At 28.6% G+C, this 17,178-nt stretch overlaps 2 protein-coding genes across 4 annotated transcripts in view; both read left to right on the forward strand.

Annotated features, from left to right (window-relative positions):
- Positions 1 to 1,545: 1,545 nt before the first annotated feature.
- LOC136088690 (uncharacterized) overlaps positions 1,546 to 17,178 on the forward strand; it is a 40,697-nt gene continuing 25,064 nt past the window's right edge. Inside the window, exons 1-2 of one of the 3 annotated variants that reach the window (XM_065813109.1) lie at positions 1,564 to 4,853; positions 15,111 to 15,403. In XM_065813109.1, the coding sequence (XP_065669181.1) occupies positions 1,595 to 4,853; positions 15,111 to 15,196 (3,345 nt within the window). In that variant the 5' untranslated portion in view covers positions 1,564 to 1,594 and the 3' untranslated portion in view covers positions 15,197 to 15,403. Of the gene's footprint in view, positions 4,854 to 15,110; positions 15,404 to 17,178 lie in introns of those variants that run through there. The other 2 variants (XM_065813110.1, XM_065813111.1) reach the window with 2 other exon arrangements.
- Positions 7,409 to 10,096, forward strand: LOC136088691 (uncharacterized). Its single transcript, XM_065813112.1, has 2 exons — positions 7,409 to 7,709; positions 7,811 to 10,096. The coding sequence occupies exons 1-2, from the start codon at positions 7,466 to 7,468 to the stop codon at positions 10,027 to 10,029; spliced, it is 2,463 nt and encodes an 820-aa protein (XP_065669184.1). The 5' UTR covers positions 7,409 to 7,465; the 3' UTR covers positions 10,030 to 10,096.

A 17,178-nucleotide genomic window follows, 5' to 3' on the forward strand; every position in this document is an offset into this window, starting at 1 on the left:
TGGAACATGTAAGCTAGTTTTGTAATCAGTACAAATTTTCTTTATTTAAAAACTCTAATGTTCAACTCTTTATAATTTACATATAAATCCTTTATAAATAAAGTTTTTTCCCAGTAGTCTGGTTAAACTGCATATAATCTTTATATGCAAAAGTACTTCACAAGTAGCCCCGTACAAATGTATATAAACTTCGTATTTGAGTATGCTTCAAGGCCAAGAACATACTTTACGAGAAATACATTTATAAATCTTTTCGAATTTACTTCAACACATACATTTTTTTTCCATTTCTTTAAATTAACAACAGATAAAACCTCCATCACCAAGGTAAACTTTATTGAAATTTTGATATTTTTAGGAGTGAAAATTCTCATGTACTAATAGATTTTTAAATACTCTGAGTAATAAAATAAAATAAATTTCCTTTATTGATAGTAACACAAAACTTGCATTAATAAACTTAATTTATTGATAACTTAGTTTATCATTACAACGAAATTTATTTCGGTAATCTGTTTAGATTATAAATATATTTCTCAACAAATGCACACTTGCCTCTCTTTCAAAATCAGCGAATCAGATTGCTCATATTTCTGTCTATTCTGAGCCTGTAGAGGGTTTCAAAATATGCCCCTCGTACTCCCCTTTCCTCCTCGGGACAGCCCTACTGGCAACCCTACAGTTGAGGCTTAAATAAAAAATATCGACACCAGAGTTTAAATTTTAAACTCTGGTGTCGATATTTTGCCGAAAATTGCCAATATGGTGCCGATAATTGCCGGCAAATGGTAATTGCCGGCAGTGCCGGCAAATAATTCTGAGATTAGTTGCCGGCAGGATAATTAATAATATAAATTTAAAAACTCCATAAGGTTTAATGATTGCGTAGCTCGATGGATGAGATAGTTACTAATACCTACGGTGATCCGAGTACGAATCTGCCTGTATATCTTTTTTATTTTGTCAAAATGTATGTTTTATTTCAAACAGTACTAACTTTTTTTAGTATTATTCATTGTTAGTGTTTATTAATTTTTATTTAGTATTATTTATCATTAATTAGATTTAAGTTTAAAAGGTGCCTCAAAGCGTACATACATCATCTGATATAGCCGTAGGCGACGTAGAGTTTGAGTTAGGAATAAGCGCAGCAAAGTCTAAATACAAAGACTGACTTGAATAGGGATGTAGGGATGGGCAAAGTGAAAAGTACATACCAACGACTGACTTTGATAGGGTTAGACCTGTATAGAGTGTTCATAGATTGACTGAGGGTTTTGGTTTGGGCAAGCAGTCTGTAATTAGTAAAAAAAAAGTCTTTTTTTTTTTAACATTAGCTTAAAAAAAGTTATAAAAGTAAATAAAATAAATAAATATTACTTTGCATAATTTAAATTGTTTTAAATTATGCAAAGTAATATCACCAAAACTAACTAACTAATCGAATCACTGTATTTATTACATTTATATTGTTTCTTTATTTGCGCTGCCGGCAAATAACCTCAGAATTATTTGCCGGCACTGCCGGCAATTACCGCTAGCCTTTAAAATTCGTATTTTAAATATAGCAATAAAATCAGTTCAGATAAATAAAATGTTTATTTTAATCATAGCTTATGCCATTCTTAAATTTATTTCTGCTAAGGAATATCGCTTGTGTGACGATAATCAAAGAGAAGTCGTTGTAAATTTTACATATTCTAATAACTGCACAGAAAATAATCAACAAATACGTTGTTCAACACTTTCTGCTGCTTTATCTGTTCTAAATCTAACTAACATATGCATTGTCATAGAAGATAATCAAACATTCAGAAATGTAATCGTTATAAAAGATGTTAGCAATTTAACAGTAATCGGAATAAACTCAGAAATAGTAATTAATTGTACATCAAGTTCAAATGCTGGAATTTTGATATACAATGTTACAAGATTGTTATTAAGAAATCTCCATATAACCCATTGTGGTTCAGTAAGTAAACAAACTTTTAGAAGGAATGCTATTACATTGTCATCTGCACTTTATTTCTCTGATCTTTTTAATGTCACTTTCATAAATGTTCAATTTACTTATAGCATTGGTTATTCTGTGGTTTTACAGAACTGTAAAGGAAAAATTGAGTTTAAAACAGTTGGTTTTCAAAATAACACAATTTTTGTACCATTAAATGATTCTTTAGAACATCATTTAGGAGGAGGATTACTAATTTGGTATTCACATGAAGAAAATAATGAAATAGCCAATATAAATATAGAAAATTGTATTTTTCAATGGAACTCTGGTATAATAAACAGTGTTAGTAAAACAAAAAAATTAGCTGATGAATTTGATGTCCCTTTTAATCGTGGTGGTGGATTAAGTGTTTTCTTTACTGAAGTTTCAAGCAAAAGTGTTTTATCAATAACCAAGTGTGTTTTTTGGTGTAATAAGGGTCTGTGGGGTGGAGGTTTATATATATTTCAAGGATTAAGCAGTAGTATATTAATCAAAGAATCAACTTTTTTTCACAATAATGGTATATTTGGTGGTGCTTTAAGTTTTAGTAATAATCTTAGTACAGGAAAAAGTGTAACATTTCAAAATTGCAATTTTACAAATAATTCTGCTCAACTTGGTTCTGCTATTTATTTATTTCAAGTTTCTTTAGTTTTGAACCAATCACAATTCTCTCACAATCATTGGCATTTAAAGCAAACCATAGGACAAGGTGCTATTTATACACATTATAGCAAAATTCAATTTTATGGTGAAAATATTTTTAACAATAATTTAAATACAGCAATTATTCTTGAAAATGCAGTTGCGTTTGTATCAGGACAACTTTATTTTAAAGCAAATAAAGGAAATAAAGGTGGAGCTTTAAGATTGTATATAAACTCTAGAATTGTAATGAATTCCAATTCAAGTTCTATGTCCTTTATAAACAACTCTGCTTTTCAAGGCGGTGCTATATATGCTGAACAAAGTTTATCTTGTACTTTTTATGTCATTCATAAACTTGATGAAAATGAAAACTGTTTCCTTTCAAACAAGCAAAGTGGAAAGTTAGAATACAGCAACAACATAGCAAATTATGTAATAAATGATATATTCGTTCCTACACTTAGGTGCTGCCATTTCAATTTTTGGAATTATTTTGGAACTAATAAATTTTTAACAGATCCAGTCAACTTATACGCATATAAAGATAATTTTAAAAATATTTATCCTGGAAAAATAATTAATCCAACTGTTCTTTTAGTTGATGAGCTCAATCAAAGTTTATCAAGTTCAATAGATGTTTATCTTAATGGGTCATTACAAAGGTTTGTGGTTAAAGAAAATAAAATTACTATGCAAGTTTTTGGAATGAAAGAGCAAAAGTATTCTATCATTTTCTCCTTGAAAAGTGTTTATCAAGTTAGTTTTGAATTTAATCTAACTTTTTGTCCTTTAGGTTATGCGATGGAAAAAGGTAGTTGCATATGTAACAGTGAAAAAAACCTTCGTAAAGGAATAGCATGCAATAAAGATGGAACAATTTCTTTATTAGCTGGGTTGTATGTAAATTATACTCAAAAAGCAATAGAAACTGATACAGAAACCACACATCTTTGCCCTTATGGCTATTGTACTTCTTGCCCAAATTTGACATGCTCATTTGGTCCAGATAAACAATGTGCATACGAGAGGTTAGGTTATTTATGTTCTAAATGCCCTGAAAATAAAACTGTTGAGTTTGGAGGGGAAGATTGTGTTGATAAATGCAGCTTGTTGAATTTATGGTTTATTTTACTTGGAATTCTTTTTATGTTTGCTTTAGTTTGTTTTGCAGCATTTTTAAATATATGTATTTATGATTCATGGCTAAACTCATGTATTTACTTTTACCAAGTTATTCAGTACCATGTTACAGCTAAACAGAATCGAGAAGACACATTTGTTAATACTTTTCTTCAAAACATTATAAATTTTTATGGAGTACATATTGGCACACATAAAATGAATGTTTGTCTTATAAATGAATGGAATGATTTAGACAAAGTTGCATTTAATTATTTAATACCCTTGACAATGTTAGTTAGTGTTATTTTTATTGCAAACTGGAACAAATTGCACAATGCTCTACAAACTCTAAACAACAAAGTGATCTACCTTTTTATTTTAAAAGACAAATCTAATGAAGAAGTTAATTTAAAACGTGAAAGCAATATTATTAGAGTTTATGTTTTGATTTCTGTGCTTGCATATGCAGATATCACAAGGATAACACTCACTATCCTTTATCCAGTGGAATACGATGGTGTAAAAAATCATGTGTATATATATGGAGAATGGCCTTTTTTTTCACACCGTCATCTAATTTATTCAATAATTGCAATCTTTATTGCTTTGTTTATTGTGCTTCTATGGCCATTGCTACTTATAACAACAGTGTGGTGGACTAAATTGAAAGTCTTTCAATATTTTGGTCGTTTGCATCCAATTTTTTCAGCATTTCATGCACCATTTCATGACCGTTTTCGTTGGTTTGCCTCCTTATATTTCTTTTCAAGAGTTGCAATTATTGCTTTTGGAATTTTAATTGATGATAAACTTATTCAAATGACATATGCAACAATGTCATCTTTAACAGTTCTGTTTGTTTTTACACTTTGCTTTCCTTATAAAAATCCAGCTTCCAATTATTTTGATGTTTTTTTGCAAAGTTTACTTTTGCTGAGTGGTGTTCTTAGCATTGGGAGATACGGTTTACCTGTCCAAAAGTACACCATTTTTTTGTTTGCTGTAGTCAGAGTTTTGATGATATTACCATTTATATTACTATTATTAAGATGGCTCTACTGTTTTTCTGTGTGGATTAATTTAAAAGGTATTTTTTTTTACTTTTAATTTTATTAATTTAGCATTTTTAATAAAAGTTCAAATTTTAAATTTGCTATTTTATAATTACTAAAGTTTCGTTTGACTTGCTTTACTGTTAGCAATAAAAAATTTTTTTCTTGAATTGATAATTGAATTATCTCTTTGAGTTAATAATGAAGTATTGAGAGTTGGATTATGGTTTGGGATATTTTTTTGTAGAATTCTTTTATAATTGATTTTTATAAAGGTGTAATCTTATTATTCATTTATTTTACATTTATTCATATAACTATATTTTACTTCATATAACTAATCTGTTTCCAACAAAAGTTTGACCACTAAAAGATTATTTCTAAAAGCGAATAATAAAGACTATTTCAAGTGCATAGATGTTATAGAAAATTTTGATCACTAGTATAATAGTCTACTTTTAAGACTTGTTAATGTATCTTTCTTTTTATTATAGCCAAATAAAAATTGTTAATTTGTAGTTAACTATTGCCTAATTTTTTTTATTTTGTATCTCTAATAAGTGTAAAATTGTTTTTGTTGTTTTAAAATCAATTATTTATTGAGTTTTTAATTATTGAATTTTTTAATTAGTAGAGTGAAAAAAAAGTAAATTTATAAAAGTAAATAGCATTCTTTATAAATTTCTTTAATGTGAAGACATACAAATGGAGTAAATTGTTGGTGTACCTACCACTCCATAAATTATATTTATAGAAAGGCATTATCAATTTTTTTTTAACAACCCATTTTTTTTTTTTTTGGTTTTTTCATTTTTATTATCTATGATAAATTTCTTTTATGTGAAAACATTGAAATGGAGTAAATTTAAGTGTCCAGATGATGTCCGCTTTTTTTTAATATCAAGTTGTTTATTTATTCAAGCAAGTATTATTCATTCGGAATATTTTTATTCATTCGGAATATTTATCGGAATAGGCATTCAGAAGAAACAAATCTTATAAAATATAATCATATAATAATATAACCGTAAGATATTTACTTGTTTGTGTAAATCATCAAATAAAGTCAAAGTAAATCGTCGCGCTTTTAAAAAACGTTTTGCTGATATAAAAACATTTGATTACAGTGTCACATGACATTTTTGAAGCCAGTTTTTAAAATGGCCACCATCTTTGTTAACCCAAAATATTTTATGGGACTTAAAATTATCTAAAAACTTTATTAAAACCTTGTCAAAAGATTACGCCAAATGAATAAATTATTCGTCAGTTTATGTTTGGCAGCTACTATCTTATATATTATCTTATAAAAAAATTATTTGCTAACTGATTACCTTTTTCAGTTTATTCTAATAGCATTCAGAATACTGTAATAGACATTCAGATAGCTGTATTTCAGCTCGCTTCTAGAAGATAATGTAATTCAGATAGTATAAAAGAATCTTGAGAAAATAAAACTATATGTTTGTGAATTTTTACCTATATTTAAACAATTACAAATAATTATATATTTACATGCGTGTGTTTATATATATATTTATATATATATATATATATATATATATATATATATATATATATATATATATATATATATATATATATATGTATATACTTGCATATATATATATACATATGTATATATATATATATATATATATATATATATATATACATGCATATATATATATATATTTATACATATGTATATATATATATATATATATATATATATACACATGCATATATATATACATATGTATATATATATATATATATATACACATGGGTCATTCCATGCCAAGTGGTGCAAATTTTAATGAGGTCCCTCATGGACCATCTCAGATTTTATTGAAATTTTTTGATTTTGTACATATATATGTTAAAAGTATGTTTTGAAAATTTTAGATCAATATCTAATATGGTTCTTGAAAAAACGCTATTTAAGTAGTGGGCTATTTTGCATAAAATTTCACTCAACAAGAAAAAAGGGTTTTTTCATCATTTTTAACAGCCAATAACTTTTGAACAAGTTAGTTTTATACTTCAATTATTATAAGATAGCAAGTGTGCTGTGGATACTTTGAAAAAAGAAAAAAATATTATTTCTGGCATCTTAACTTTTTCCATAATGGCGGGCTAAAGTTGATTTTTTTGTTTTAAGAATAAATTTTTTTGTGATTTTAAAGACCTTAATCTTAAAAACTAGTTACAAAGTTAATACAAATCAAATTGCCTGCTGATCCACATGTGGTGGATAAACATTTTTTAAAAAATCAGTTGATTAAAGAGCTGCATTCAAAAGTTATAGGTCTCCAAAATGAGTCAGATCGAGATTTTCGTAAAATTGATCTGTGATGCAAAGCATCTGTTACCTAAGATGGCACTTTTTTTTTTTTATAAAATTTTTTATACGCATCAATTAAAGACTGTTAATTAATAAAAACCAAAAAAATTAATGGGCGCTTATTTATAACCCCCAAAAGGTAGTCTCTAAAAGTCAGGTAAATTTTCCGTAAAAAATTATTACTTTTTAAAAGTTTAGTTATTGTTTCATTTAATTCTATATTACTAGTATGTCAATCTAAAAAGTACTAATAAAACCAAATAAATTGTTGTATTTTAGAACTAATTAATAATAAGTAATATGCCTGAGCTTTCTACTTGCTGTATTGGTAAAGCATTAAATGAACAGTGCTATCTATCTAATAAAAGTAAACGCTACCAAGAACTGTCTAAACTAAACCAAGAGCTTATTTCTTTGAGAAACAAAATAAATTTTATAGATTTTATTTGTAGCTATCACAAGAAAGTTTACTTGTCGAGGTATGAGAATGAACATCGCAGGTATTGTTGTAATCCGTTGAACAAGCACGCAAAAAATGTGAAAAGTAAGTTTCAATATTTAATATCTTAATTTAATAAAAATACCTTAATAACACTAAATAAATAAAAAAAAAAATATTTAATAATTATTTCCGTTATTTTTTAGATTCTCTTAGAGTTATCAGTCTTTCATATGCCAAAGATTTTGGTTTAATACCTGGTCAAAAAATTTGCACTAGTTGCAGAAAAGTTCTGAATTGCAAACATAATACAAAAGAAAATGAACTCCAAGAAAAAGAAATTTATGTTGACAACCATACATTAAAAGAAGATCTTAATTCAAGTATTGCAAGTTTTGGATGCTCACCTCTAAAACTTGTTTCAAAAAAAGATAGAGTTGCATATGGAAAGCGTAAAATTGATAGCGTAAGAGCTCATACACAAAAGGCTGTTGCCAATGTGCTAGGTTTAGAAATAGCTGCACTTTGTGGAATTGAATCACCCTCAAAAAAATGTTTGAAAAAAACAAACACAGATTTAGACAATATTATGACTCAAATTAAGTCAAAATTTGAAAAAACATTGTCAAATTCTGAAAAAATCACACTTCTTACACTCACTCCAGACAGTTGGTCAATAGAGAAAACTCAGAAGTTTTTTTTTGCTTCAAAAAGATCTGTAGTACAAGCCAGAAAATTAAGTAAAAAAAGTGGAATACTATCAAAACCTTCTCCAAAATCGGGTAGAAAACTAAGCGAAGATGTAATTACAGAGGTTGTTCATTTCTACGAATGCGATGAATATTCAAGGGTTTGTCCAGGAAAAAAAGAGTTTGTTTCAGTTAAAGTAGATAGTAAAAAGCAACATATCCAAAAGCGCCTTCTACTAGTCAATATGAAAGAGCTACATATTGAGTTTAAAAAGAAATATAATTATCTTAAAGTTGGATTTTCAAAATTTTGTGAGCTAAGGCCCAAGTGGTGCATTCCTGTGGGTGGTGCTTCTGGTCTGCATGCAGTTTGTGTTTGCCAGTACCATCAAAATGTAAAGCTTCTTGTACAGAAAATTCCTGGAATTTCTGATTACAAAATCTTATTAAAATTAATGGTTTGTAGCATTAAAAATAGAGATTGTATGCTGCATAGCTGCGATAAATGTCCTGCTAAAAAGGTTTTGTTAGACTACATTGACACTTTGTTTACAGAAAAAGAAATTAGTGAAGTTAACTTTTATCAATGGCAAAAATCAAATTACCAATGTACTTTAGTACCAGCAACTCTACCTTTAGATGAATTTATTGAAATGGTTTATGAACAGTTAGATAGTTTACGAGTGCATCATTTTATATCAAAAAGTCAAGCCACCTACTACCAACATTTGAAAACTAATTTAAAAGAAAATCAAGCTTTGGTTCTTCTTGACTTTGCAGAAAACTATAGTTTTCTAATACAGGATGCAGTGCAAGGTTTTCACTGGAATAACAGCCAAGCAACTGTGCACCCCTTTGTTGCGTATTTTATAAAAGATGGAAAACTTGATACTCAAAGTTATTGTGTTATATCAGATCATCTGAAACATGGAACAGATGCTGTTCATTGCTTTATCGGTAATGTTATTGATAAACTTAAACAATTACAAACATTTGAACACATTATCTATTTTAGTGATGGAGCTGCATCACAATATAAAAATTACAAAAATCTTATCAACTTATGCTACCATAAACACGATTTTGACATGATTGCAGAGTGGCACTTTTTTGCAACATCGCATGGTAAAAGCCCTTGTGATGGTGTTGGTGGAACAGTGAAACGTCTTGTTGCACGAGCCAGTCTACAATCACTAAACGATCCTATTGACACACCAAGCAAAATGTACAGCTGGTGTGTTCAACACGTCAAAGGAATATCTTTTTTTTTTGTTGACAAAGTTTCAATAGAAACACATACTACAAACTTCAATTTGGAAGAGAGATATCGTTCTTGTTCGACAATACCTGGGACACGAAACCACCACAGTTTTATCCCAATGTCACTTACCTCAATAAAAATAAGAAGAGTCTCATTTGATATTATTTGCACTAATGTGGATTTTTCTACTTGCAGAATTTATATTAATAAAATTTCCAGTTACTCACCAGGAGAATATGTGGCCTGCGTTTATGATGCTCAATGGTATTTAGGAAATATTCTTAGTATTTCAGAAGAGCATCAAGATCTTAATATGAAATTCATGAAAAAGTCTTTATGTAACAAGTTTACGTGGCCATGCAGAGATGATCTTTGTTGGGTACCTCTAATGCATATTTTATGCAAAGTGCAATCTCTTAAAGTCCAGTCAAACAGTGGAAGATTTTATAGTATTGATTTAAAAGAAATCAATTAGATTATTTTATTATGTGAGAAATTTAACTTTTTGTAAATTCTATTATTTTTGTTTATTTTCTTAAAAACATTTTGTTTGTTTTTCATTAAAAAAATTATTGTATTATAAAGAGGGGAGGGGACAGAGGGGAGGGGACTTTATCTATTGGGATTTAAAAGTTCTTTATCTAAAGGGATTAAAAGGCTTTAAGCATTGATATTTTTTAATTGATATTTCATAATAAATAACATTATATAATTCAATGCATTTATTTATTATGTCAATTTCAGAATTTTATGGAAAATTTACCTGACTTTTAGAGACTACCTTTTGGGGGTTATAAATAAGCGCCCATTAATTTTTTTGGTTTTTATTAATTAACAGTCTTTAATTGATGCGTATAAAAAATTTTATAAAAAAAAAAAAGTGCCATCTTAGGTAACAGATGCTTTGCATCACAGATCAATTTTACGAAAATCTCGATCTGACTCATTTTGGAGACCTATAACTTTTGAATGCAGCTCTTTAATCAACTGATTTTTTAAAAAATGTTTATCCACCACATGTGGATCAGCAGGCAATTTGATTTGTATTAACTTTGTAACTAGTTTTTAAGATTAAGGTCTTTAAAATCACAAAAAAATTTATTCTTAAAACAAAAAAATCAACTTTAGCCCGCCATTATGGAAAAAGTTAAGATGCCAGAAATAATATTTTTTTCTTTTTTCAAAGTATCCACAGCACACTTGCTATCTTATAATAATTGAAGTATAAAACTAACTTGTTCAAAAGTTATTGGCTGTTAAAAATGATGAAAAAACCCTTTTTTCTTGTTGAGTGAAATTTTATGCAAAATAGCCCACTACTTAAATAGCTTTTTTTCAAGAACAATATTAGATATTGATCTAAAATTTTCAAAACATACTTTTAACATATATATGTACAAAATCAAAAAATTTCAATAAAATCTGAGATGGTCCATAAGGGACCTTTGCACCACTTGGCATGGAATGACCCACATGCATATATATATATACATATGTATATATATATATATATATATATATATATATATATATATATATATATATATATATATATATATATAATATTTTAGTAGAAAATCACTTAACTAAATTTTTTTCCATTTGACACTGTGTTTCATCAACAAAGATTCATCAGAAATGAATGATCAAATTAATAAAACTTCAATTTATACCAAAAATTAAATTACAGGAAGTTGCAAATGTCTTAACTACTGTAAATTTTCACACATTTGCATCAAGAATGCTTATTAAACAAAAGATCGGAATTAATTGCTAAATGTAGGCACGAAAATAAGTTTCTCCTAAAAAACTATAAAAATAAATGAGTTCAAATAATATTTACATTAACTACCCTTTTTAAAAAAACATTTAAAAAAAATAGCATTAGTAATCATTTCTAAAGAATTCTTTTTATACTAGTGTCAGCAAATTCCACAAATGTGTGAAAATTTACAGTAGTTAAGACATTTGCAACTTCCTGTAATTTAATTTTTGGTATAAATTGAAGTTTTAATAATTTGATCATTCATTTCTGATGAATCTTTGTTGATGAAACACAGTGTCAAATGGAAAAAATATTTAGTTAAGTGATTTTCTACTAATATATAATTGCTCTGTTCTTTTAAGAACATTGAGCACTCTATTGTGTAGAATACTTTTTAAAGTTGTTTAAATATATATATATATATATGTATATATATATACATGCATATATATATATATACATATATATAAATTTTTTTTTTTTTTTAATTTTTTTTTTTCAAGCCTTGTTAAGAAGCGTTACGCAACTCGCATTTTACTTGGGAAAGGCGATTTGCCTACGCGTTCAGCAGTTTTGCGTTACGCAGGAACTTTTACCTGTAAAACAGGTATGTCAAAGTGGCGGCCTGCGGGCCACATGCGACCTGCAAGACCTTTTATGGCGGCCCCCAACATTTTTATCATTTTATTACATATGGTGGCCTGCAGACATGGATTTCAAAAATGTTTTATTAAAAATAACAATTAAAAAATTACAAATAGTTTTCTGAACTCCTTTATTAAAAAAGGACATGAATACTAAATTAATTTTCTAACTTTTTATTAAAATTGAAACTCTGAAATTAAAACCATAAAAAATTATTAAAAATTATGACGATATATTTTAATTTTAACAATCGATATAAGAAAATAAGGCGGGTGAATACAAAAAAGCAATTGCTTTTACTCAGCGTTTTTGGGGTAGTTGTTCAAATTTTGTGAATAAAGATTTTAAAGATTGTTGTGAATAAAGATTGTTGTGAATAAAGATTGTTGTGAATAAAGATTTAATATAAATCTTTCAAACTTTTATTTACATAAGGCTGAGCAATTCACTTCAAAAACGCTGAGTAATTGCTATACGTGAACAAAAATTTGATTAAAATCCCTCAAATTTTTATTATCGTGAAGCTGAACAATTACTCGAAAAACGCTGAGGAAAAGCAATTGCTTTTTTTTATTCACCCGGCCTAATAGTTTAGTTGTTATCTTGTTGTTGTTGTTGTTGTTGTTTACCATTGACCTATTTTTGTTTTTTTGTTATTGTCACTAAAATTAAAATGTCTCATTCAAAACCAAGTGCAAACAGAAAACGTAAAATTGAAGATGAAAAAAGAATTTTTCAATCAAAATGTGAAGTGCTATACTTTTTTACAAGCATTAATGAAAGTATTATTTGTCTGATTTGTCAACAAAAAGTTAGTGTGCCAAAAGAATTCAATATCAAGAGGCAATATAAAACTCATCAGCAAAAATTTGAAATTTATCAAAAAGGTAAATGGACAAACAAATTAAATGAACTAAAAGCCAAACTAAAAAAGCAACAAAATATTTTTCATTTTGTGAACAAATCAAATGAACTCGTAGTCAAAGCAAGTTATAATCTGGCACGTTTAATTGCATTTCATTCCAGACCTTTCACTGACAGTGAATTTATCAAAAACTGCCTAATTAAAACTGCAAAGATTCTTTGCCCTGAAAAAGTAAAAGATTTTAACAACATAAGTCTTTCAAGAAATACAGTTGCTGAGCGTGTTAATGACACAGCAACAGATTTGAGAAGTCAGTTAACAAAAATCTGCAAGAATATTGAGGCCTTTTCAATTGCTGTTGATAAAAGTACAGATGTCAAAGATGTTGCTCAGTTGTCTGTTTTTATCAGAGGTTGCAATTTCAAATATGAAATTACAGAGGAACTTCTAGAGTTGATTCCAATGCATGGCACAACAACAGGTGCAGTCATTTTTTTGGAGTACTGGACAAGTATAAACTTTCAATTACTAAACTTGTATCTATAGTTACTGATGGAGCACCCGCTATGATTGGTTTAAGAAGGGTCTTGTTGGTAAATTAAATGAGAAAATTGGCAAAAAGATAGTAAATTTTCATTGTATCATTTACCAAGAAGTATTATGCGGAAAAACAATTGATCTGTATAATGTGATTAAAAGAATAGCATCTGTTGTCAACTTTATAAGAGCAAGAGGGCTAAATCATTGTCTGTTTTCTTCATTGCTGAATGAAAATGACAGTGAATATGAGGATTTACCATATTACACTGAAGTTTGATGGTTATCATGTCACAAAGTACTCAAAGCCAGAGGCGTAGAAAGAATTTTTTGGTGTTCGAGATAGGTAACTTCCAGACATGGAGCAAACTCCAAACACTTATATGTTTATACTTATGTCAAATAATGAGGGTTTGCAAAAAATTGCGATGATTGAAGGCTGGGAACAAAAAGTTCAGTTTCATAGTATTATCTATTAGCGTTTAAAAATTATTACCATATAAAATTTGCAACCCCCTCAAATTGAGGGGGGTTTAAACTTTATATGGTCATAATTTTTGAACGCTAAAATATTTTAAAATGAAATCTAAAATTTATCGATGAATATAAGTCTAGTTAAGAATAGTACAAAATATACTTCATCAACTTGTTGCTCTTACGTTTGGGGCAGGGGGGGGCAAAAATTTTGGGGCTTTTTTGTTCCCAGCCTCCAATCATCGCAATTTTTTGCAAACCCTCATTATTTGACATAAGTATAAACATATAAATGTTTGGAGTTTGCTCCATGTCTGGAAGTTACCTATATTGAACACCAAAAAATTCTTTCTACACCTATGCTCAAAGCATTCAATCATCTGAAAACTGAAATATTTCAATTTTTGGAAACAAAAGGGCAAGATATTACAGATATGAAAAATACCAAGTTTCTTCAAGATTTAGCTTTTCTAGTTGATATCACAAAACACCTGAATGATCTGAACATTATTTTGCAAGGAAAGAACAAATTGGTCACCACAATGTTTGATAATGTCAGAGCTTTTCAAACCAAACTTTTACTCTGGGAACGCCAAATTGAACAAGAAAATTTGGTACATTTTGAGACGTGCAAGTCTATGAAGCTGCAAGACCCAAATTTTATGTTCAGCAGCTACTTAAGTAAGGTTTCAAGATTTCAAAAAATGTCAACCAAATTTTGCTTTGTTCACCTCACCATTCAACTTTGATATTGAAAAAGTGGAAGATCTGTAAATGGGATTAATTGAACTTCAGTGTGATTCTGTTCTCAAACAACAATTTACTGATGTTGGTGTACCCAAGTTTTATTCATTTTCACCACCACATCAATTTCCGAAGATGATTCAATTTGCTTGTCAAATATGTGCAATGTTTGGCAGTACATATTTTTGTGAGCAACTTTTTTCACACATGAAACAAAATAAAACCCCTGAGAAGTCCAGGCTTACTGATGAACATTTGTCTTCCATAATGAAAGTGGTAGCTAGCCAAAACATAAAACCAGACCTTATTAAGCTTTCAGCGAATAAAAGATGTCAAATTTCTGGAAAATCCAAAATTTTTTAATGTTTTTTGTTATTATCACAAAATACTCCTTGTTCATTTTTATTGTGTTCTAACTGTGTGAAATAAATAATGCAAAATTAAACTTCTGTACTTTTTAAAATAAGATTGCAGTGATTTGGTATATTTTAAATATAATTATAATCTTGTTTACTTCAAACCTTAGCAAAAGGACAGTTTGGGTTGAAGAGTTACACTTCATTCATCAGAAAAATAAGTATTATCGGCCCTTACACTATTTTCTTAGGCTAAAGAGGCCCCCCATACCAAATTGAGTTTGACATGCCTGCTATAAATATTTAAATTTTTTTGATATTTTATGACGTTTATTCAGAAGAAATAAAGTTGTAAGTAAAAAAAGCATTTAACCGCAATTGTAAACTAATAGATTTTTTGTTAAAGAAGCAGTTTGTTTAATAATTTTTTTGTTGTTGCTGAAAATTAGTTAAAGAAAATAAAGTGTTTTAAGTTTTATATATATAAATTTCTTTTAAATATATATATTATTTTTTGTCATAATAGTTTAAAAAATCCACGATTTATTTTGATGTAAATATTTTATTAGTAAGATATTTTATTTTAAGTTTATTGTTTCAATAATCTAAATTTAATTCAATAACGCAAAGTTTTAATGATGTTCGTTTAATTTATGAAAATAAACTATGATCACGAATATGTTATCAGTAACTGATAAAACTCTTTATCATTTAAAAACACTATTTAAAAGAGTTCGCAAAATAAATAAGAAAAAATTTATTAACAGTTAATAAATAATCAAAAACTAACTGTAAAATTGAAAGAAAATAAACAAATATTATGTTATGTTGTATGAAAAAAATTTTTTTTTTCAAAATAAAATTTTATTCATATTTGAAAAAAAATGATAAAAATGATGTTTCAAAAAAAAACTAAGATTTTATTTTTAACTTTTGTTATAGTGAGAAAAAAAAATCTGTCTGTATGATTTTTAACGCGTTGATAAAATAACTTTAATTATAATGCGGTACTTGAAAATACGCTAGTGACGCAATATAACTTCTAACAAAACAAAATATATTTGCTGAGTGAGTTACTTGGAAATGCCTTACGCGTTTTCGTTACGCTGCGAAATCTCATAACAAGGCCTGATATATATATACCGTATATACTCGCGTATAAGTCGAAGTGGGAATTTAGGGTGAAAATTTGGTCCAAAATTGGAAACATGCATATAAGTCGAAGTGGGAATACAGAGTGAAAGTTTTGTCCAAAATTGAAAACTAGCGTATTCAAAATAAAAATTCTCCGTCAAAAATATTATTTAAAACATTTATTGTAAATATAAGGACATAAACACAATTAAAGAATTATGTAAGTTGAAAACATTTTGTATTAGTACAGACATAGGTAAACATATTAAAATTGAAATTATCTGATCAATCATTAAAAAGTTCATTGTAGATTTCCTCTGAAACATCTCCAATGTGATCATCTGTGTGATCATTATCTTCCGAGTAAGCTTCAACATCTGCCAGATCCTCAGCCTCATCATCGAACAAAGCATCGTCTTCAGTTCCATCCATAGCATTGCTGATGCCACATTTCAGGAATGAATGTTTGATCATTTCTTCGGGGATTGATTTCCAAGCCTCATCGACCCAAGCTGCAACAAGTCTAATGTCTGGTTTTTGCAAGTTGCCTCCTTTTGTTAGAGTTGCTGAACCGGAACTCATCCACTCAGTCCACATCTTGCGAATTCGATCTTTAAAGGGTTTGTTGAGATAGACATTCAATGACTGGAGAACAGATGTAAGGCCTCCTGGAATTACAGCAAGGTCAGTCTTAAGAGCGACTGCAGTTTTCTTACAACTATCTGTAAGATGAGCCCTAAACATGTCCCAAACCAACAATGATCTCTTGCTCTGCATGGCTCCAGGTCTTTTGTTCCAGACATTGCTTATCCAGGATTGTGTGCCTTGCTCATCGATCCAACCTTTAGGATGTGCTTGAACAATGACTCCAGATGGGAATCTGGCACCTTTAGGTAGAGCTTTTCGTTTGAAAATGATGACAGGCTTTAATTTTGCTCCATCTGCCATGCAAGCCAACACAACAGTGAAATGAGTTCTTTCATGTCCAGTTGTTTTGATCATAATTGTTTTTGAGCCAATCATGTCCACTGTTTGATTTCCTGGCAAATCAAATGTCATTGGAGTCTCATCCATATTTCCGATTTGTGAAAGGTCGTAGTCATG

This window comes from Hydra vulgaris, chromosome 12 (genome assembly GCF_038396675.1).
Source record: "Hydra vulgaris chromosome 12, alternate assembly HydraT2T_AEP".
In the NCBI taxonomy this organism is placed as follows: Eukaryota; Metazoa; Cnidaria; class Hydrozoa; order Anthoathecata; family Hydridae; genus Hydra; species Hydra vulgaris.

Excerpts from the sequence above, each read along its gene's own strand:
- LOC136088691 (XM_065813112.1), top strand. The coding sequence starts at position 7,466 with ATGCCTGAGCTTTCTACTTGCTGTATTGGTAAAGCATTAAATGAACAG. Across the intron at positions 7,710-7,810 it reads GCACGCAAAAAATGTGAAAA|ATTCTCTTAGAGTTATCAGT; the intron begins GTAAGTTTCAAT and ends GTTATTTTTTAG.